The 22,530-nt window shown below is 42.5% G+C and overlaps 1 protein-coding gene across 2 annotated transcripts in view; it reads left to right on the forward strand.

The window, feature by feature from the left end:
• Nucleotides 1–22,530, forward strand: part of TMEM178B (transmembrane protein 178B) — a 238,046-nt gene that overhangs the window by 193,606 nt on the left and 21,910 nt on the right. For both annotated transcript variants that reach the window (XM_068945577.1, XM_068945587.1), the window contains exon 4: nucleotides 11,664–11,801. In XM_068945577.1, the coding sequence (XP_068801678.1) occupies nucleotides 11,664–11,801 (138 nt within the window). The remainder of the gene's footprint in view (nucleotides 1–11,663; nucleotides 11,802–22,530) is intronic.

A 22,530-nucleotide genomic window follows, 5' to 3' on the forward strand; every position in this document is an offset into this window, starting at 1 on the left:
ACATAAATCTCTACCCTGTAGAGAGAGCCAAAGCATAATGTAGGCCCTTGTCTGTTGGGTTTGTATGGAAAGCTGATATTTGATAGGAACCACTGCTGGGCTTTTGGACAGTAGTTCACAGTCAGTGCCAGCCTGACCTAGATTCAGACCAATGACCTAAAGGTGTAAACCACCAGCGTCCATCGCGGAGCCTTGGGGGCGCCAGTCCTCGATCATTCCTGATTATTCCCTTTCTGATGTGACAGAAAAGGCCCTTTAGGTGGACAATAATGTACTGCTGGGGGGTAGCGTGCATCTCTGACCTTTTTCTGTAGGAATGAGTTTGAAAATGAGGCAGAAAAAAAGGGAACGGATATTAGTAATTGGATTGTCCCGGGGATCTGTCACTGGAGCTGAAGCCCATTGTGCTGGGGAATTGGAGCGAACACCACACGCAGGTGGCTCTTTGTCGCTCCCCGAATGCTGCCGGTAGGTGAAATTTAATTTCATCATTTGCGACAGAAACCAAAGGATGGGGCTCCAGCAGCCTCGGGCAGACAGAGCCAGTGAGAGGCCCCTCTCTGCTGATGCAGGAGCTCCCCGTCTCCCACCATGGCCTTGCCCTTCCTTCTGCAGGCGGCTGACAGCTGATGCACTGGAGCCTTGGGCTGTGGGTCACCAGTGACAAAACAGCACGTGGCAAGGCAGGGATGAGCCAGGGACTACCAGGCAGGGGCAGGAGGGAGGGAGGACATAAGGATATTGCTTTTCTTCATCCCAAGCTTTCCACGGCACTATGCGTGCACGGTGTGGGCTTGGTCTTGTTCTTTCTCCCTGTTGCTGTTTTTGCGACACGCGAGGAGATAGCACTGTACAAAGCACCAGGTCCTCATCTCCTCCTTGGTTTCTGTGTTTATAAGGGGCTGTGTAGCCCCCCAGGGGCCAATGCATGAGAAGAGAGCGTGCCATGAAACATGGATCGAAGGGCAGGCATCCCTACTAGCCCAGGCCCAGCCTCCTGGCACTCTGAGCGAGTTGTCCCCAGCCCAGCTGGCTCCCCACTGCGAGCTCTCCTCGGGGTTCCCCCATTTAAGACCCCGCATAGCAGCTCAGGTTGCCATCGGGCTTCGGGATGGCCTGATTTTTTGCAGAGGACCCCCTGAAGGTACAGTTGTCCAACCCAGCTGCTGAGGGTCCGGCTCCCTGGCCAGGAGGGAGGGTCCTTGCGAGCGGCACCGTGGTGGGGCTGAGCCCCCGGCCTGGGAACCACCACGCTGGGGCAGGCGGGAGGACGGCGGGCACCTGGCCCCAGCCCCAGCCGGCGGGCCAGTCTGCCTCCTGCGGCACCGCAGAGTATCGTGGATCAAAACCTGTGTCTGGGGTGGTTAAGCAGCCATCCCCCCCCCTTCCTTCTCATGCCAAGCAGAATTTTAATGATATGCTTCCAATTTCTCTTTTTAGCACGCATAAAGAAAAAAGAAAGAAATTAATCATCATTTATAAGAAAAGTTCTTTTCAGACAAATGGAGAAGCATTCAGTGCTGATATATATTTTTCCCCTCTTTTAAATGGTATCTATTTAAATGCAGATTTCCTGGTTTCCTATGTGGAGCTTGGAAGAAAACGCCTTTCAATTTAAATGTTAATAGAAGAGTAAACTTCAAAATCAAAATTTCTCCATAAGGGAGAGTGTTTTCTCACAGCATTAAGTGTCTTTCTATACTTTGTCCCTCCTTCTCCGCCATCCTCTTTCCTCTGTTCCCAACCCCCAGCCCAGCCTTTCTTGCGCTAAATGGTCTTTTTAAAAAATAAGAATACACCTTTCAGAGTTCCTAAATTAAAATGTTTAATGCTGGGTCTGTGGAATGAGTGTGTTTGAGCAAAGCGCTGGGGTACTGATAAAGCAGAGATATCATCCCTCCACCTCCAGCCTTTGTCATCCCAGCCATTTATCAAACCTGCTGCTCTGAATGCTTTATGATGGGATTATTCTCTGGCTTGTGCTGCATAATACTGCACTGGTGGTTGGGGCAGGGGCTGCCAGGGAAGAAAACCTTTAGGATAATATTGTAGTCAGTCTTGAAAGTGAGCAAGGCTTTGGTGATGGGGTGGGATGGGTGGAGGAGGGAATTCAGAGGCAGAGAGAATAACGGGAGTTAAACAGGTGTGTTACCCAGCGTTTCTCTTTCTGTCTTCCCGTTCCAGTCCTTCCTGCAGTCCTTTCCTGCATACTTCCAATTTCATTTATCTTCAGGAGGAGCTTAGGGTAAATCTGCATTTTACAAAAGACTTAACACGGCCTGGTCCTGGGTTTTTACATACGATTATGTTTCTTGCCTTTTGTCACACTCCATTTGCCATCTTTAATACAAACTTTCTTTTAATTTTCTTCATCGCTCCCTTCCATTCTCCATCTGCTTCTGTCCTCTCGTCTCTCCTCAGTGAAATAAAAGATAAGGGGGGAAAAACAGTGTTTCCATTTCCTCTTCTGCTTCCTTCCAGCCCTGATGAGCCCTGGCCACCTTTGCAGGAAGTGATTCAGTCGGTCCTAATTGAAGGGAAAGCCTAAGATTAAACTTGAAGAAAAGTCCATGTGTTTAGTGAAGGGTGTTCTTCCCAACACACAGTCGCATCCTACGAAGAGCCAGCACCGTGTTGTGGTAGCACGTCTTTCCCCTTTACCATTTCCAGGGCTGCTGCATCAGCCAGGGGAGTTACTGCCGAGTTGGACAGGCAGATACTGCAGTGGTGGTTGGAGTATAAAAAAACAGTGCGACAGGGCAGAGCGTGCTCTCTGTGGAAATGAACATTTGTAAACTGGGCAATAAAACCGCTTATAGATATAGTCATAGGATATATAAAGCTTTCTGTATTCAGACTGTTTGTACACCACAGTTTATGTCCTCTGTACACCATTATTATCTGAATACCTCAGAGCAAAAATAGCCAATCTGCTTCCATAGCACCCCTAGGAGATGGGAAAGAGTCTGATTTTCAGAGGAAAGCTTTGGATCCAACCCTCCCACAGATTTCAGGACAAGGGGAGCCTGCTCCGCACTTCACCCTGGATGACCTGCCCTTTGGAGGGGGGGGAGGGTGCTGGTGAGACCGCTGCCCCCAAGGTGTCCCCAGGCACCTGTGACCCTCCAGCAGGTCTGCGTGGTGAAGCTTGCCCTGATACCCTGCACTGCATTTCCTCCTGTGCCTTGTGAGTGGTTAAACGGAGGAGCTTGGTCTTCAATGCTGTCAGTGTGGCACTTCCCACCAGCATGGAAATTGCTTTACAACAAAAGATGCCATTTTTGCTCTGAAACCCAGAGCCTGTTCCAGCTTTCTTCCAGACCATTAGAGAATGCAGCAAAATTTCCATTTAAAAAGGCAGGCTTTCCATCTGGCCCCTCCTGCTGTGGCCAGGGCTGGAGGAGCTGGGAGCAGGAGTCGGTGCCTCGCATCCTCCAGAAGTGATTCCTCTGGCCGGTTGCAGGACTGTACTGTGGTGCCTCCTCAGCAAAATCGTACCTATGATGTGGCTTCTCGAAGGAGAGTCGGTTTAAAATAAGAGGTAACCAGTCTAAAGGCAGGTGAATCCCTAGAGCTCTTCAAGGGAACAGGAAGGGAGAAAAATGAAAAAAAAAAGCCCAGCTCTGATCTGATAAGGCCCTGCATTTCAGCAAGAAATGGAGAAGAAGCCATCTTATTACATGTGCCTCAAATTCTTTAACACCTGTATAATCCTTGAAAGCTATATAGTGAAAAGCCTCTTGTCGTGTCTAGGACCGAGACACATTTGCTTCATGTGGCCTTACCTAGCAGGAGCAGGAAGGATTAAAGCTATGAATGTGAAGAAGAATGGCCAAAAATGCAGGTGCCTCAGACCTTCCCTATTTCTAGGGAATGAGGGAGGGAGAGGAGGGACGGAAAGGTTGACTGGGCAAAATAAAAAATGTACTCTGCAAGGACAGTAGCTTGGAAATGTTCCTAGATGATTAGGTTTTGCAGTGATAAAAGCCCAGATAGTAAATCAGGAGGGAGCAAAAATAAAAGATAAGCTCCTGAACATCACTGGATAAGTAGAAATGATCAACTTCATTTACTTTTTAAGAAAAAAAGACGAATCTTCTCTCCTAATTCAGAAGATGGGATTGAATGGGATGGGATGCAGTAGGGTAGAACAGAACAGAACAGAATAACGCATTGGCATTTAGCTACACTGGCCCACTACATTGGGGGTTGCAAGGGCAAAGCTTTTGTTTCCTTCCTCATCTGTTGTCACTCAGAGCTGAGTAAGAACACAGTAGATGATAGATAATAACAAATCATTTTTCCTCCCTGGCTAAGCTTTATTTTTTAGTGGAAGGGGAAGCAGAACTGGAGCAAAAGGCGGAACTGTTCTACTTATTAGTATTTGAAGCCCCCTTTCCCCCCAACATAAGGCTTCTGCCTTCTACAGTCTACATCAGATCACAGCTGCATCCAATGTGTTAAGCTTCTGCTGAACAAATGCCTCCTTTGTGCATCAAGCCCTCCAATATCTGTATCATAAAGTCTACTGAAAACAAATCCATATTTTCAGCCTCAGATGAGACCTTGTTTTGCTTATCTTTTTTCCCCCTTCACTTACACGAGCTTTGTTTCCTTCCTTCTCTACTGCCTCCTCAGATATCACTCTTATTATCTAGGCATTCTCTTTTATTTGCTCCTGCTCTGCAGAGTAAAAGGCAAGAGTAAAATCAAGACTTGATGTTCAGGATCCAGATGTTGCTTTCAGCCACTACAGAATTTCTCAGGCCGCTGTAGTAGTTTTCCTAAATAGGGAAGATTTTGCTGAACTGCTTTCAGACACCAACCCATCAGCATGTCATCTGGTCTGGGACACCCCGTCCCTCTCTGGTGCTTTATGGGAAGGTTCTGTGGAGACAAGAATGTGGAGTTTGCTGTCCTTCAGCATAAATCCCTGAAGGGTTCAGCCCTTGCAGAGGAGAGGACTTCATTCACCCCCTTTAATAGACAGGTCACCCATCTCTCTGAAGTTGCTGGGATTTCTGATGAAAGAAGACAGGCTGAAATGCCAGCAGTGTACAGCTGGCACCAAAATTTTATGTTAGTTTCTGTCTTAAAAAATTGTAGGAACACTTAAAAACCTCTGGTGAAGGAAATTGACAGATTGTTCCTTCTGTCAAGAATAAACCATGTAGCAGAACGTCCATCCTACACCCCATCTCGCATAACATGTTGACTAGCACGGACCACAGCCAGGAACAAGTATGTGATGTCTCATGTCAGCATTTCCATATAGGGAACTTTATGTATGCTGGTAACCAAGTACTTAGCACTTCTGCACACAACCAACAACTCTAGTCAGAAGTTGTTGATTGGATTTTCTGGTTTAGGAAAAGGTACATACGTACCTTACCAAATCCATTGCACTTCTTGTGAAATGAAGGCTCACCTAAATGCTCCAGAGCACTGCTTTCATTTGTTTATGAGGGCCTTCTACTGCTCTTTCTCTCATTTTTGAAAGGGTTGTGTTTTAGTGTATGTGTTTCTGACATATGTATTTCTGATTCACTCTGTGATGCAGAGTACTTACGCATTAATATAATCTACTGTTACTTTTGCTGAAGGAGGTTGTATTCATTATGTTTGCGTTAGTCAGTCTTTAAACTGGAGGCTGAGTTTCCACAAGAGTCAGTGAAAGGCACTTAAGAGATTGTAACTGAATCTCAGGTAGACTATTACATGTTTCTTTTCTTATCTCTTTATTCCTGGGTCAGAAAAAATAAAATAAAATAAAACCTGATCCTCCACTCTGGCAAACTCATCCAAAATACAGTCCTAAGCTGAGTGGAGAGAATTGTAAGAGCCCGAAGGTGCCACTCAAAATCCATCTGCATTAATAGTCACTTGTTCAGTGTAACTGGGAGCTGCTAGGGTTGGTATTCAGTAAGAGATCATTATGGAAGTTCTTTTTTTAAACATCTATCCAGTTTTACATCTTGACCTTCCTGTACTCTGGGATGAGGTAAGAGAAGGCACGATATCAGCGAGATACCCCTGGTGCTGGTGATTCTTCTAAGACGAGTCATTTAAGGAAAGCTCGGTGGAAGCTGACGAACTGTATTCTTTGATTGTGTGCTGTTCTTAAACCATGTTAGAAGCAAGCAAGATGTCAGAAAACATTTATAGACGGCAATTTCCAATCTATATGTTTGTTTTGAAAAAAGATGAGAAAGGAGTGATTTAGACTCTTTTCAAGCACAAACATATTTAAATCCACATTGTTAAAGAAAGATGAGACTGAATTTAATACAGGAGGTTGTAGATCGAAGTGATTTGCTCCTGAAGGATTATGCTACCTTGGTCTTTTTGTGCTTATTTTGATACTAAATCCTGATTTTTGGTCCTAGAATGGCACAGAAATCTAGTTATGATTTCTTCTTCTGTTTCTGCTTTTGTTGGGACATCCCAAGAAAGAATGGAGTTCTACCCAGAATCTCATCTAAGGAGTTGCAGATATGCATTTTATGACCTTCAGTCCCTATGGGCCTTTTTGTATTGGGAGAATAAGGGAGGGGGATGTAGGATGGACTGTCTGGAACACTAGCAGTATTGCAATTTTTGTTGATCTGATAATGAACACTGTAGTTTGATCTGGTGACAAACACTTGAAAACAAGCAGTTCTGAAAGCAAGAGGAGTGCCTTGTGGATAAGACGCTGGTCAGAAATCCAGGTGATATAAATTCAACTACATGCTCCTCCATAAATATTTTGTGTAGCCATGGGCAGGTTCTTGATTCTCATCTTGTCTTGGTTTCCCCATCTTTCACAGAAGGCTCATATTTTCCTTCCTGTATGTGTTGTGAAAGAAATCTTCAATATTTTTGAAGTATTAAACTCTTCTATGGAAAGAGAGATAGAGAGCTATCAATAGGAGGATCAAGCCTTGCTTTCAAAAGATGACTTGCAATTTCAGAGGACAGAATATCAAAAGTCAAAAAGGCATATTGAAATTTTCAGAAAGCAACGCTGATTCAGAACATGTTATATTTGCAGCTGCTGGAGTGTGAAACTCCTTCCACAATGTGACAAACAGCATGAAATACTTTATTTCTCATAACAAATACAGATGGACAGATATCAGGGTGAAATGAAGGGCAGGGGCATTTGCAGGCTGACAGGGAGAACTTTCTATCACATACTGCTAGAGAAGGAATATATCTTAATCAGCTCTTCTGCCTTTCATTATCTTCAGAAAACCTTTAGATTTAATATTCTCCAGCTGAAGGCTAAAATGCTGTTGGAAAATGCATGTTGTTTTATAAGAATCTTTATTTTAAAGAGTTTGTCTAAAATGGTAATATCCGTCTGGGTTATTTCATCCCCTGTCCTTCTCCCATGTTATTAATCAAGAGATTTGTTGTTCGTTGCCCACGTAAACATGTGCCTGAATTCTTGGCCTGATGATCCACATCATCTTTGGGTCCAGGTTGAATTCCCTGGGATAAAAAATGGGATAAATAAGTTGTCTCTAAACCACGTCCCCTCTAGATCCCATAAGTGGAAAGATAATGTTGTACTTACCCCCATCGAGTTAGATTCCTCCCCCAAGTGATGGTGGTGTCTAAGTCTGTGAAGTAAATTATTGAGACTACCAGCCAAACAGGCAAGGCGTTGAAAATCAAATTCCATCTTATAGTTCTTACAGTACAAGCAAAGTGATGCATACCTTCCTTACCTGCACTGTGTAGCCACTTTCCTAAAGGTTTGATTTACTAGATGTTGGAGTAGGAGGATTCATAGTACTGCTGCTATTTGTGCATTTCACTACAGTATGAGGAATTGGGATAGTTACCCAGAAGAGGATCAGCTGTAGAACTGGATAAGTTCAGTGCACATGAATGAGCTAAGATATGGCATATTTGTTTTTGCAGCTCACATTTAGCTGCGTAAGATTCAAAAATACATTTTTCTGGTATAGTCACTCCCCTTCAGCTGGTTGGCATTGTCACACCATGATCCTGAGGATTCTGTAGTTATTCAGGGAGGCTTCCAAGAAAGAGAGGGTGGAGAAGCCTGCATTTCATAATCCAGAAAATAAACAAAAGCATTCAGAAAAAAAACAGAAACAAAACCCAGGGCTTGTTCAAATGTCATAAAGTGGAGTTACATTACAAAAACAAGACCTTTTTTAACCTTTGCAGGATGTATTCAGGAAAAGTCTATCAAACAGTGCTGATCAAACAAAAACTCATCAATTTGGACAAATGGACTATTGTTTACTTATATGACATCCCTCACTCCTAAATAAGAAGAAAGCATAACATATGTTGCCTTAAGCATGCAATGCAAATCTTTGCTTTTCAGCTGTCTTTTCCTTCTTGAATACTGTGTCAACAGAACAGTAATCATAAAAAGTACCACTGATGTGGGTTTGTGTCCAGAGGAAGTAGGCTCCTATTCTGTTGCCTTCTCCTCACTAAATAGCCTGAAGGTGCTGATTTTAGTGCTGCGAAACACTGCATACATTAAGTGTTTTCCCACAAAAGAACCGTTTTCAATAGATTTGTTTCCAGCACTGACATCAGCATCCTGTGGGCTCTGACGGGTGAGGAGCACTGTTGAACAAGCACAGGCTGTTCATGAAAACAGCTTTATAACCCCCTTTCCCACTACTACAAGGGTTGCTCTCAGTGAGGGTTGTGATAGGGCAGAAGCCAAGATGGTTTTGAACAGAGAAGAGAGTTGATTTTATTTTTTTCAGATAAGCACTAACGGAGAAGATTTTGAGGAGCAGATTTGCAATTGGCATAAGGAGTGGTAACCTTTAACTGAGCCCACTGAACTTGTAAGAGTTAGGATTTCCTAAAGGACTCCGTTACAAAAAAATTTGCTGTGTGGTATTAAGCATCAGTCAGAGGTTAGCTTTCTGTTTTTTTCTAAGAGATAACGTAAGCCCAGAGTTAAGAAGCTGATGGATTTTACTGTGGTGTTAGAAATGGAATTTCAGGTCCCATCAGAAAGAGAGGTCAAGTGAAGCAAACCTCAAATATTAGATCTAGAAATCTTGTCCTGCTCTTGTAACTATTCAGTTCAATGACAAAACTAACACTGATTTCAGAGAGGCAGAAACTGTTCCTTAGTTTCATATATAGGATATGGCAATGCTTGTGATCCCCTGAGAGTCCTATGCCTGGGACTGGCTCCATCAGCTAGTTATTTGGGGGGGGGTCTGAGGATCAATTGCCACCACAAATCCTGATGGAGTTATTGCCATCCTGCAGATGAATAAAGCTATTTAAATTCAGCTCATTAAAAGCAAGTTATTAGGCTATGTTTCCATTAGGAAGAGCAAAGTGCTGTTACCTAGAGTCATTAGTCACAAGTTAAAATAGAAGGGTTTTGTGGAGCTGAAACAGACAGCTCTGCAGCAGTTCTGAGGGATGTGTTTTGCAGGTATCGATGAAGACATAGAAAACAGTAAACATTTTATACTTTTTTCTGTCTTTCAAATTAAGCCCAGGTCTTCGTGGACTAAAAAGTAGCAAGATACTCTGCCCTCAAAGATGCTTACTCACATTTGCTGCTTGCTTTAGAAAGCATTCTGAGAAATTCCCTAGGAACACAGACTGGGCTGCTTGTGGGAAGTATGTGTTTCTGCAGGAAAAGTACTTTTTCTGCACCAGAATTCCATGAATGTATTCAGATACTTTGTGAAGAGCTTTTGTTTGTTTGTTTGTTTGTTTGTTTTTGGTGGGACAGTCACAAAAGCTAAGATAAAAAGATGGATTCTAAGATGTATGTCTTCTTAAAAGGACAGTGGTCACCAGTGGGCTGAAGGCCTGATAATCTTTATGTTGTAAAGTGGGAGGGTCTTTATCTTTGTGAAAATTAGTGAAAATCTACAGGGAGTCATTGTAGTTTCAGAGCCAGAGTTGTGTTCTGCAACTCGATTGTGCATAAAAAGTGCTATGATGAACATGACCATGAGTAAACCGTTTTTCACTGAATCAAATTATCCTGTGCCAATGCACACTGCAGCCCTTATGGAGTCTTAGGAATTTGGATTAAGAGTTTTATGAACCTCTGATAGTGATAATTATCACTGTCACAAATTTCACTCAATCTGCGCTGCTGGTATTGGTGGTTCCTTTGATCTGCTATGGAAAAGGGGAAAAAAAACCCAGAAACTTGAGTCAGCCTGAGAAATAGCCAAAGGCCAGCCAAGGAGAAAAGCTGCCATACAGACGGGTGGCTGATTCACTGTTTTCAAATCTCCTTCCCCCTGCCATAAGCATTCTGTTTCTTAAAGAAAATGAAATCATTGCTATGCAAATAAAATTCGTTTCAAGCAGGAAACAAATGTTTGAAGAGCTGACTTGGCTGAAATTTTCCCTGCACATATACTCTTGATATATCGATGCTTAAACTTTGTACACATGCATGAGGGGAGACAGGGAACAGTCAAATGTTAGTGAAGATGCTACCATCTGTTCCATTATTTGAGAGAGTCAAGACACTCTTCAGCTCTAGCAGTCCCTGCTATTTTGTTTTCCAGGTGGTCTCCCTTGCTCAGATTTTACATCAGAAACAGCTGGATTTGTTTGTTTGTTTGTTTGTTTGGGTTTTTTTTAACCAGCACAGGTAGGAGGAAGAATCCTAGTAGTCCCGTCCTTTTTTGGAGAAGGCCAATGCAGGATGGAACAAAGGCTTAACCTAGAGGGCTTCTTCTGTTTTGAAACAGAAGATTTCTGAATTTGAAACAGGTTCTTCTGTTAGATCTTGGAGATCTTTTTTCCTTTGTTTATGAAATCACAGGTTGGCCCCATGTGACCATGTCGCATGTACTACTCAGTTCCCACTTGCAGTGCACCAAAAGCTTGAGTCCTGCCTCTTGCCCTGCTCCCGTTATCAGTGCTCCCTGGAGCACTGAAATATTTTCTTACCAAAAATCATCTGACAAGGTCACCATCTAGATGCAAGAGAAGGCAAGAGTGCGTGCTGTGCCCCAGCCATATATCTGCAGCACGTGTATTGTCTCTGATACGAGAGTTATCCACATGCCTCACCATCCTCAAGGTACTTAGTTTCACAGACAGCACTGTTGGACAGCAAGGAACTACACCTTGACTTAGGCATGGGAAACTGAGGCCCAGAGGGGCTAAGGGACTTGTCCAAGATCATACAGAGGGTCTGCCGGAGAACAGAGAGATGAATCCCGAGTCATGTCTGCACTAGAGCAAAGTGCAAAGACTACTTTCCACATCAGTTTGAGCAGGTCTATCTATTGGATTCAGTGGAGTAATGTTCGCAGATGGGAAGGTAGGACGTAAATATAGGTTATGATAGTACCAGGAGACTAAAGCTGTTAGGTGTAGCTTTGCACTGACACCATTGTACAACTTCTAATTCCTGAGCAAGTAGTCACAAGTCACTCGGGTGCATCTGCACTGAGAGCCATTGTGTGGTGAATCTGTCAATGGCCCCCTCCCCCTACCTCAAGTTTGTGTCTTAATCTAGGGATTATCCTTCCTCTGAACCCCCTTCATGCAAATCACCTTGTGCCAACATACACAGAAGACCTTGTGGAGCAGTAGCGTTTTGGATTAAGAATTTTCTAAACCTCTGATGACGATAATTTATCACTGTTCACAAGCACCCTGTTGTTCTGTCTTCCCCACTGCAGACCTGCGCAGGATGACAGCTGGCTTCATGGGCATGGCTGTGGCCATCATCCTCTTCGGCTGGATTATCGGGGTGCTGGGATGCTGCTGGGATCGAGGCCTTATGCAGTATGTGGCAGGGCTTCTCTTCCTCATGGGAGGTAAGGACATTGGTTTGTGAATAAATGTGTTCTCTTTTCCTTATTGTTTCCATGTTCTCTCTTTTGAAGTGTACCTCCTTTTCCATGTCATTGAAAACCTATTTTCAGAGTTGTTTGACAAGATCTGACCTTGGTTTCATTCTGAGCTCCTTATGGTGTACATCAAGAGTTACCCAACTGTAATCCCTTGTTACGTCTATGATAAAACAGTGTCTGTAAGTCACAGGACTGGAAAGGACCTTCTGAGTTTTCAGTCCAGTCTCCGGTTGTCACAAGTAACACTGTCACAGAATCCTCTCACCCGTAAACTTTAACAAGCTCTATCTCAAGCTGAGAGTTTAGGTTGCCCGGAGAGGTTGTGGAGTCTCCTTCACTGGAGATATTCAAAACCTGCCTGGACGCAATCCTGGGAAATGTGCTCTAGGTGACCCTGCTTGAGCAGGGGGGTTGGACTAGATTGATCTCCTGAGGTCCCTTCCAACCTCAACCATTCTGTGATTCTGTGATGAGGCAGATGTTTCATTCCCACCGATATCCTGTTTCATGTTGGGAGACTTTGCTTTGATGGCCAGAACCATGCCCAAAGTTTTAATCTACATTTACTCCTGGATAGTTGTTCTGGTTCAAGTATATCTTTTCTTTCTCTGGTGTATCTCTAAAGAGCAACGATATCCTCTCACCTTTTGTCTTCCTGCTCTAAATATATTATATCCTTGTAGTCTCTTCTCTGGAAGACCAGTTGTTTTTGATCAGTCCAGCAGCCCTTCCTGCCACTTGTTCTTGTTTGTATTTGTGTTTCTAAAATATGAGTGAGAAGGAGCGTTCCCAGATAAGGTCTGATTAGTACCTTGTATTGTGACATGAAATTTCCCTAGCTCTGCTGGAAAGCCCTTTCCTGAAATATTTTGTGATTGTATTTGTCTTTTTCATGCTGCATCACACTGGGAACCCACAGTCATCCTGTAGTTGGATAATACATCCAGGCCTTTCTCCTCCTATGTTATTTCCTACTGATGAGCTCCCAATTTACAGCAGAGACTCTGGTTATTAGTCCCTAGGTGCATGACTCTGCACTCTGTGCTGTTGAGTTTTTCCTGTTTCTACAACGCCAGCTTTCAAGGTCATCCAATATTTCCCGTGTAACGTTCCAGCCGTCCTTACTACAGATGCTGCATTTCTTTTGCAGAGCTGGGAGAATGCCTCAAAGTGAATAGCGCTAGTTCTGGTCTCTGTTCTTTGCTCTGCTGCTGGTTTTTTTTGTTGATTGTTTTTTCCCCCTACAAGCGGATCATTATTTCAATGCACTTGGTTGCTTGTTCACCTGTATTGTGGCGTGATACAGCTAGAAGTGTGTAATACAGGAAAGCACGTGTAATTCCAGAAGAGGAGCTAAGGGCTTGAATAATGAGTATTTATGTTCCAACGCTTTTGGAGCTAGTGAGATAGATATTAGTTCTTTCGGTGCCCACAAACACATTAGAAGTGTGCTAGTACCTTGTGCAGGCACACACTGGTCTATGTATGGATGTCTGTAAATGATGTGTTGTGGGTGTTTAGTACTTTATGGGCAATGGGTCTGCCAAACTGGCTTGGTATTTCTTATATAATTAAAAGCTTCATTTGTGTGGGGGCTGTGTTAGTGTAATATGCTCAGATTTCTGTTTGGTATTTAACTTACTATAGCACGCCATTGAGATTAAAACATTAGGACTAAACTAAATAAATATAGCAAACTATTAAATTTATTAAAAATAAGCTAAGTCTTGTTTATTAATTGGAAATTAACAGTATATTTTGGGGAGTTTCTAGTCCAGCTGCAGAGATCAGTTGTTGGCTTAGTGTTATTTAATAGTTTGTCAGTGATTTGAAAGATATCTGGTAAAAGTTTTCAGGTGAAGCGAGATTCAGTGTAGCCATGCACAATGGGATAGGTCACTCCTAACTTACAAAGAGCCATCTAGACCTTTTGGTATGTTCAAACAATGTGTGTTTCAGCAGAGACGGTTTAAAGGTCATGTAACTAGGAACAGAGAAAGTCAGTCATGCTTGCAGAAGGGGAGGCCGTCTCTTGGAAAGCAGCAGCACTGGAAAGGTCTCTGGGATCACAGCTGATAATCCAGCTGCACGGGAGCTCTCAGTGCAATGTGGCAGCTAAAAGTGCCCGTTCATCCCTTAGATGCTTTGATGAGAATATGCAATAAGAGCATGAGGTGGCATTATCTCCGGGCAAAGCAAAATTATTTCTGGACATCTTGATCTGGTGTCCATAATTAAGAAGGAAGTTGAAAGACTGGGAGAGGTTTGGAGAAGAGCTGCAAGAATAACTCAAGGTCTGGAAAACAGGAAAAACACAGCTTGTCACAAAAAGCCAATTGATTGAAACTTTAACAGAAGGTTTATAATTGACTTGAGCACAGTGTGGAAGTACCTATGCAAGGAGAAGCCATCTGATAGTATCATGCTCTTTGACTGAGCAGACAAAATAATAATGAGATCCAGCAGTTGGAAGCTGAAACTAATTGAGACAAGAGGCACCAGATTATTTTATCTGCCAAATTCTGGCAAGATGTGTGATATTTTTAATAAAGATGTGTTGGGATGAGCTCAAACGTATTTTCTGCTCCAGCATAGACATGTGGATCAGGGTTAGAAAAGGTTATTTTCTTCGTTGATTGGCACAAGTCAATAGCAACTGCTACACCTTTCCCGATTTATTTTAACAGCAAAAGTACATGAAACAGCATCTACAAATTTAAGCAGTCAATTAATGAAATACATATTTAGAGCCATCTAATCTAAAAGCCAGTAAGTTCTAATATCTGCTTACCCTTATTATATTAATATTATGCAGTTATTCCTTCTAGAGAGGCCTTCTACAGGCAGTGAATCCTATAATTTGAACCTTTTTTGCTGGACAGAGTTTGCATGCAAAGCTGTTACTTCTGTAAACGCAGAATTGCTGTCAAGATATCATCCCATTGGTCCTCCAAATGCATAGAGCCAGAATGCCTCCTCGTTTTATTTAGTTACGTTCTGGTCCAATAGCGGGAATAATACCTGGAGAGGTCTATGACATCTGACCTCACTGCAGCGGGCCGGATTCTTTATTAAATTAATAGCTATGGTCAGTCTGAAATCTGACTTTCCCTTGCATTTGCAGTGCTGCTTGTTTTGGATAGGTTTGTGACATTTTTTCTGTTTTAATTTCTAGTCAAACAGGTCTTCTGGAACTACCTCAGGATTAAACATTTCTGGCTTACGATATCTATAGGTTTTGTCCCTTACTGCCATAATTCTTTGAACAGGAAATCTCAGTGGAGCACTGAGAAGCATGCTGTGATAATCTAACAATGCCAGATCTGGTTTCCTTGGACCTCCGGTTCTTTACTGTATTTACTGAATCGTCTTTTTGCCAGCCCATGTGGCTGTGCCTAACGAGGAGTTGCTGTAGTGTACCTGATCTAATTTCTCAAGTAAACTGTTGGAACAAGTCATTTGAGAAATGTAGGCCATTATCTGGTATTAGCTCATCTGGAATCCGGGACAAGGAAACTGTGATTTAGAGTGCTAGAGTTATTACACTGTTATTCAGCATGCCTTATAAAACGTTTAAAAAAATGTTAATAGTTCATCTTTCCTGTTGAGTCTAAATGTATCTGTGTCAACGGCAAGCACAGATCTCTTTTGGATTCTGAAGTTCTTTTGCATAATTTTCTGTATTTATTACAGTAATCATACTTGGATTCCTTATCTTGAATGACAGCATTTGCCTGACCACCGTATGATTTTTCTTAGTCCCTCATCTTTCACAGTACCAGATGGATACTGCAAGTTGTATTTAGTATTTCTGACCTCATTTCGCCTGTTGGTACTATTACACTATCTCCTGTACATGGAATTGCACTACCTGTTGTAATTTCATTTCAGTATTGTCAGCATGCTTTTATCCTGCAAGGTGGAAATTTGGAGAATTTCTCCATTTGGAATTGTACTCTTAAGTTTTCCTAAGACTGATTCATTTTATCGCATTTTATTTGAGACTATTTAATTCCATTACAGAGGTAGGTCACACTGAAATTAAACATACTGCAAGCAAAACCTCTTCCAGCTTCTTGCTTTTTCTCTCCATACATATTATTGAAAATCTGTGCATTGGCAGAAGTTCCATCCTGGGCACATCATTCAGTAATTTTGCAATTTTATAATCATTTCAGGAACCTTGGAGGCATCTGTAACACTGCTTCCAAACGTCAGAAACCTATGGCAAAACAGATGCTTTCATGCACATCGAGTACTTAGTGGTACCCTAAAAGGAATTCACTTAAACGTATACTATAAGAAATGTACATGGCGAATTTTATGTATTGTGTTTTGACCAAAGCATATTTACTTGCATCAAAACCAACCTTTGCTTTTTGAGGTCTAGGCATGACCTCTTCATCAGTTCCCAGGAAGCAGTACTCATATTTTCTGCCACTGATGCTTTCCTTTGAAAGTATGCAAATCCTTGACTCATTTGGTTTTATTATCATGTCATGGCAAGCCTGGTAATTCATGTGGTCAGTGTCTTTATTCCCTTAGTAGTATCTAATATTGTTGCCAGGTCAAATTTCACTTTTACTTACAGCACTGAGGAGTTGGGATGCTATGAAATGGCACGTTGGCAACTCTACCAAAGCAAATTCCAACCCTCCTTTCAGTAGCTCATCAAGCTATTTAAGAATAATTTCTGTTTCGTGGTAAGCAGAGAAGCTATATGTCCATGTAGTTAACAGCTTTTCCAACTGCTCTCCAGCACGTGCAAGCCCAGGGTTTTCTTGCTTCAGTATTTCAGATTCTGGTATTTGGTAGTCCTTCCATAGACATGCAAACACAACTTCACCACACCTCTTGTTACTGTATTTGCTTTATAAAAGCAGCTTTTAAATATAATCTTGTATAGCCTGCACTTTTCTCAGTTCTGCTCTGATTTCATTTCATTCAGCTGCTTTGAGATATTGTTTGGATTTCTTTATTTCTAGTTTTGAGGGCAGGGCTGACTTTGTACCCAAATGCCCCAGAGCCCTTTCCCTCCTTTTCAATGCCTGCCGTGGGGCAAGCGTGGCGGCAGGGGCAGCCCTATGGCAGCAAACCCCAGTGTTTCAACAACTGTTAGTTGTCCTCTGCCCAGCTCGGTGCACCTCTCAGCTAAACTGCTGTCCCTTGTCTCAGCTGGAAATATATAGTGGTGCTTCTAGCATCTTGTTCCAGTACTTACTTCAGCACAAAATTATCTCTGGCCAAATTGCATCCCTGGCAAGAGCTGCATCACTTTCCTTTGTAAATGTATTAAAAGACCTGCAAAGAATGCTGTTTTATCATCCTTATCAGAGCTCTGTCCTTCAGCTGCACATTCATGTGTTTTCCTTTTGTAAGTCCGTGTAATTTGTAAAGGGAGCACATTTCAGTGAAATAGTTGGGTTTTTTACTGCATGCCTAACAAGGCAGTCCTTCAGGGAGAGACTTCTGCATTGTTTTATTTTGTTTCACATTTACTGCAAATAAAGGCAATATATCATTGCTGCATTTGTTTACCGTTTTACCTGTTCTCTTTACTCTTTTATCTGGTCTCTGCCCATTCTGTCTTGGGACATATGCTGCAGGATCACTTTGGGGTTTTTCCCCGTTTGCTAGCACCTGTCTTAGAGAAGCATACCATTTTACTAGCCTTGCAAATATTCATTATTCTTTGCAAAGTCAAGTATGTTTCTTGCCATAACCTTGCTTTGAGCCAATTATAAATTTTACCATCAATAATTCATTCTCTAATTAGTCTATTTGGAAATTATTCCAGCTGCTCAATGCCCTTATTCATGTGATTTAGCAGATCTGTAATGAAACGATCTGTAGTCTCGTGTAGCATCTCATTTCCTGTCTTTTCCTAGTGACACTTTTGCATGAAATATTGGGTTTAAGGCATAGTTTAGGAGCATGAAATCCCCTTTTCTACCAGCACTGAAAGGCCTTGAAGCCCTGCTGTCCTGCTGCACGCAGCAATGCAACGGATGCATTCCTCTCTGATGTTTCTGTTCTAGCACTTGCTTCCAAGAATATTTGAAGTTCTTTCATCCTTTCCTCCTCCCTTTCCCCTCTGGTAATGGTCTGCCAGTCTGGGGGATTCAAGCACCATTGGGCAGCTCCATTTCTGCTGCTGATTTAGTTTTCTTCTGACCCACCTAAGACTGCTGTTAAGAGATTGCTCTTTGCAGCCTGTCCAAATTCACAGGACATAGTTCAGAGTTACAAAAGCTTTGAACATTTTTGCACAGCAGAGGTCAACACTTAATTTTTCCAGTGCTGGCTGCTATGGCAGCGATAAGCAGGCAGGAAAGATGTGTGAGAGGGAAGGAAAAGGAAAGTTAGGCAGGTCACTGGAACAATTTGGTGCTTTATTTCAGATATGCAGGAAAGGATGTTTATTAAAGAAATAAAATACAACCTACTTATGAATGTATGAGTGCATTCTCGTCAGTCTGCTTTTATATTCTAATCCAGAGGGAAATAGCCTTTCATAAACCATTCTCATTCTACTGCCTTGTCAGGAATATTTTTTTCCAAGCGCTCTTCCTTCCCTCAGGCCAGGGATAAATCCTGTCAACAACCCACTTTCTTATCACTCAGGTCAGGGCATGGCCTAAGCTTTTACACCGGGTCACTTTGCCTTGCCCAAACCACACGCACACTCCCCGTGGCCTGTTGCAAGGTGCTGGGAGGCCAAGGGCACATGCGGGGTGGCGAACCTGGGCTGTTTGGTTCGACATGCACTAGAGCCCCGTGGTTTCCGAAACACTGCTTGCCGCATCCAGGAGCTGGTGGCCAGGGGGACGCCGGGGGGTGCAAATCCCGCTAGAAAGGGGGATTTCCAGACAGGGCCTGGGAGCCCAGTGAGCACAGTCATCAATGCAGGTGCCTGGCACGCCAAGTTGTCCTGCGTGGGGCAGCTCTGCTGGTCATACGTCTCTGTCCTCTTTCTCTCGCCACCTCCGTGGAGAGGCTTGTCTTTAAAATCCCCAAACGTGTGAGCTGTGCTTTGTTTGCCCGCGCTGTGCATATGCTAGCAGATGACAACCGAAGCATCTGTGTATTTGCAGCCATGGATCATTACCAGCTGTTGAGTCATTTGCGACCCAAATTTAACTCACTGTACTTTGAAAATAGCACATAAGGGCAGAAAATAAGAGTGTTTATTCTACACAACTGTGGTCCTGCCATCTCAAAATAATCATTCCACTGCTGAATAATTTAAGAAACACAAATGTAACAATTTAGAACAGCAAGTGTAGGCAAAGCTCTGTGATTGACGGCTCCTAGGCGGTAACGAAGTATCTTCCTAGCAGCTGCCAAGAGCAGGCAAAGAGGAGAATAAACAAAAGGGGAAACAGGATGGCACTTTTTGGAGTTCGTCTTGAACTACCCTGGGTCTAACAGGGCACCTTGAATTTGTATTTCTCGCTAATGATCAGCGCCTCTGCTCGCTCCTCAGGGTGTTCACGCGGGGTGAGGTGATCAATCACAGCAGCTCAGATGGAAGATGCTTTCTGTGATCATATTTATTTTTCCCTTTTGCAAAGCATTACTCTTTGAAAATCCCGTTACTAATCCTTCGTCCCCAAAGTTTGCATAAAAAATAGCTTTAGAAAGTTTGCATAAAATCTTTTTTTCCCATGTGCAATGATAAAGGCAAATGCACCTGTGTGTGCACACAGGTATGCCTGCAGAGCCTAAGCAACATCAAGTGATCTTTATTAAAATAGAGGTGCACAATGAGTAGCTGTAGCCTGAGCAGTGAAGCTTGGCGTAAGTACAGTCATCGCTCAGTTTGAAAATTATTTATAATTTAAAAAAATTTGGATCACTGGAAAAGTGATACACCAATCATCTTTTAGTCCTGTGGGAGACACTAAATTAATGATGGCTGCACAGTGTGTGCAAGTACGGGAACTTAAGAAGTCAGCAGAGCTGCTTTAAGACCACTGTAATAACGTACGTGTGTGTATTGACCTGCAGATGGAGACAAAGGCCGGTTTGTATCAAGAGGTATCGTAAGCTGGTTATGGAAGTCTTTGAAACAAGCTTTGGTGGGACAAGGTCAGCCCCCTCTCTGCCATGCCTCCCGCACCACATGTGTACGCTTTTATTCCTCTTTCTGCTTTTAGTTAAATTTTGTGTAACGCTTTGAAGTGGTTTAAGGCCTTGAATTGGAATACACAACTTGAATTAATGTATGGCACTAATAGATTTCAAATACTTAAAGCTCTCTAAAGCCCTTGATTGCTTAAAACTGTCAAACATATTTACAGGGGTATTGGGAAAGGCAGAAAAGGAGCTGATGAGGTCTTTATGGACCTGTGATGAGATCCTGAGCTTGGAGCAGCCATGCAGTTTTTGTGCCTCAGTGCTTCTCAGGTAGTAACAAGGCAGAGTGCAGGCATAATAAGATAGTATTCACTCTTCATTACAGTGGGGAGTTAGCCCGTTCTTAGAAATACCGTGTCCTTCTCAGTTTCGGGATTTCACAGTCCCTCTTGTGAAACCACTCTCTTCTACTCAGTCTGTGGTGTCCCTTGCAGACAGCGTTGCAAGTCATGGTCTCTGGTCCCACTGCAGACTCTGTTCCTTGGGCCTAAAGAGTGGTGCTTCTTTCCTTATATATATCTAAACCTGCACGCTGGTAAGAACATATATGCACATGATTAGGATTGGAGGTGCTTCTTTATCCTGACCAGCTAACTATCAGTGAGCTACTTTTTGCCATTAATACCGCTTAGCTTTTGAATATCGTTATCTAATTTCTTCTTTCACTCCAAAAATAAACGTTTAGGAAATCATCTACATAGACATACAACCTTTTTTTTTGGAGAGGGAGTTAAAATTATATCCAAGTGGCCTGTTTAGCATTTCCAAGCTAGAAAACAGTTGCTTGGCTGACTGCATGACAAGGTGGTATGAGGTTCACAATACATTATGCTGAAAAGGTAGAGCCAGAGTAGCATGTCTGCCCTTCTAGTACTTCTCTGTGCTTACTACTTCTAATACCTCTCTATGCTTACTGATGCACTGAGAACACATTTTGCATTTATTAATGCTAGCACCTATTCTGAAAATGAAATAGACTCTGAAAACATGAAAGATTGCCTGCTTTCACTGTGCTGGGTTCTGTATGTCACTGTGTGCCTTCCACTGAAATCAAAGGTACTTTTATAATTTCATGTTGTAATACTCCTCAAGAGGAATCATAACACACATCTTTGCATCTCCTGCAGCGTAAGTTCATAAACAGAGCTATATTCCCCTTCTTATAGAAGCATACTGTTTTCACTAGACCCTTTTTTTTTTTTTTTTTGCAGTTCCTCAGGAATTGAGCTGATTCTTTAGGTCCATACCAACAGGCTCACCCTGAAAAGCAGAACCTAAGAGTTAACATAAGAGAATAGGGAGTAGGCAGGGATAAAAATGGGGTTTTTGTAACGGTAGCAGAGCTGTATTGCAGGGGCTAGTAATTCAGAATTTTTTTTTTTCTCCCCTGGAAGGTATAGCACAACTAGAGAATTCCTTGTCAACTCTATAGCATTTGATCTCTGTGGAAACATTCTCAGCTGTCTTCAAAGTCAAACTTCAAATGTGTTGGATTTTTTTTCCTATGGCTCATTTTTGATGCTCCTAGATGAGCACTCATAGCCCGGAGGGAAAATACCAACATAAACAATCCTGGGAACCTTGTACCAGATCACAGAAGAACATTGATGTTTAGGAGAAAGAGAGGGAAGACTTCTTATGAGGTGCAGAGATCTGACAGTCTAGAGCAGAAGATATGGCAAATAGTCATTGTGCAATACAATTCATTGTTTTCCACTCTTGACTTAAATTGATCTGCTTCCCTGAACTTGGCCTATAGTATGCTAAGGAGTCAGCTCACACTGACTTATCAGCAAAAGGAACAAGTCACGTTCCCTTGCTTGTTCATTTTAAAAGACAGCTATCCGGACTTGTCATTTCTCACTTTCCAGAGCAGAAGGTACTGATAGAGGTATAGATGTCTTCTAGAGTTGTGAGAATAGAAAATCTAGTCTAGTCTATGAAGGGCACACAAACTAGTTTGCTTCTCAGGGATGTCAGTAGGTCTTAATGGGGGGCTGACAGGAGGTAAATTAAAACAGAAACAAAGACGGGGAGATGGATCCGATAGGAATACAAAAGACTTTCCCACCCACAGTCCTGAAAAACAAGCTATGTGGTATTTTAAAATTCTGTGGCTGGTCTTTATCCCTAGATAATGTCTCTAGGCCTTTGATCTATTGCTGGCTTCTGAAATCCAATGGCAAGTCATTTCAAGGCCAGAAGATGACCATGGAAATAAAACTAGCATTTATTATTGGGTTGGTATTAAAAAAAAAAAGTTTACTGAGTCGTTCTGCATGCCTGGCGTCAATGAGGAAAGACGAATGTATGGGCAACAGAAGGAAGAGTAATACTGGCATGATGTGCTAGACAGGAAGAATTCTGTATAGAGAGAGAAGTGAGTGAATTTGTATGTGTAGCAGATCTTGTTAAATGCAGAGATTGAAGCAGGGCTTAGATTCACATTCTTCACTCTTTGAATTATCAGCTTAGATAAACAATGTTCCCCTTGCACAAATCGCTGCTGTGCTTGCATGGACTAATCTACCCAGACAGAGCAGTTCCACAGGCT

This window comes from Struthio camelus, chromosome 1 (genome assembly GCF_040807025.1).
Source record: "Struthio camelus isolate bStrCam1 chromosome 1, bStrCam1.hap1, whole genome shotgun sequence".
NCBI classification, from domain to species: Eukaryota; Metazoa; Chordata; class Aves; order Struthioniformes; family Struthionidae; genus Struthio; species Struthio camelus.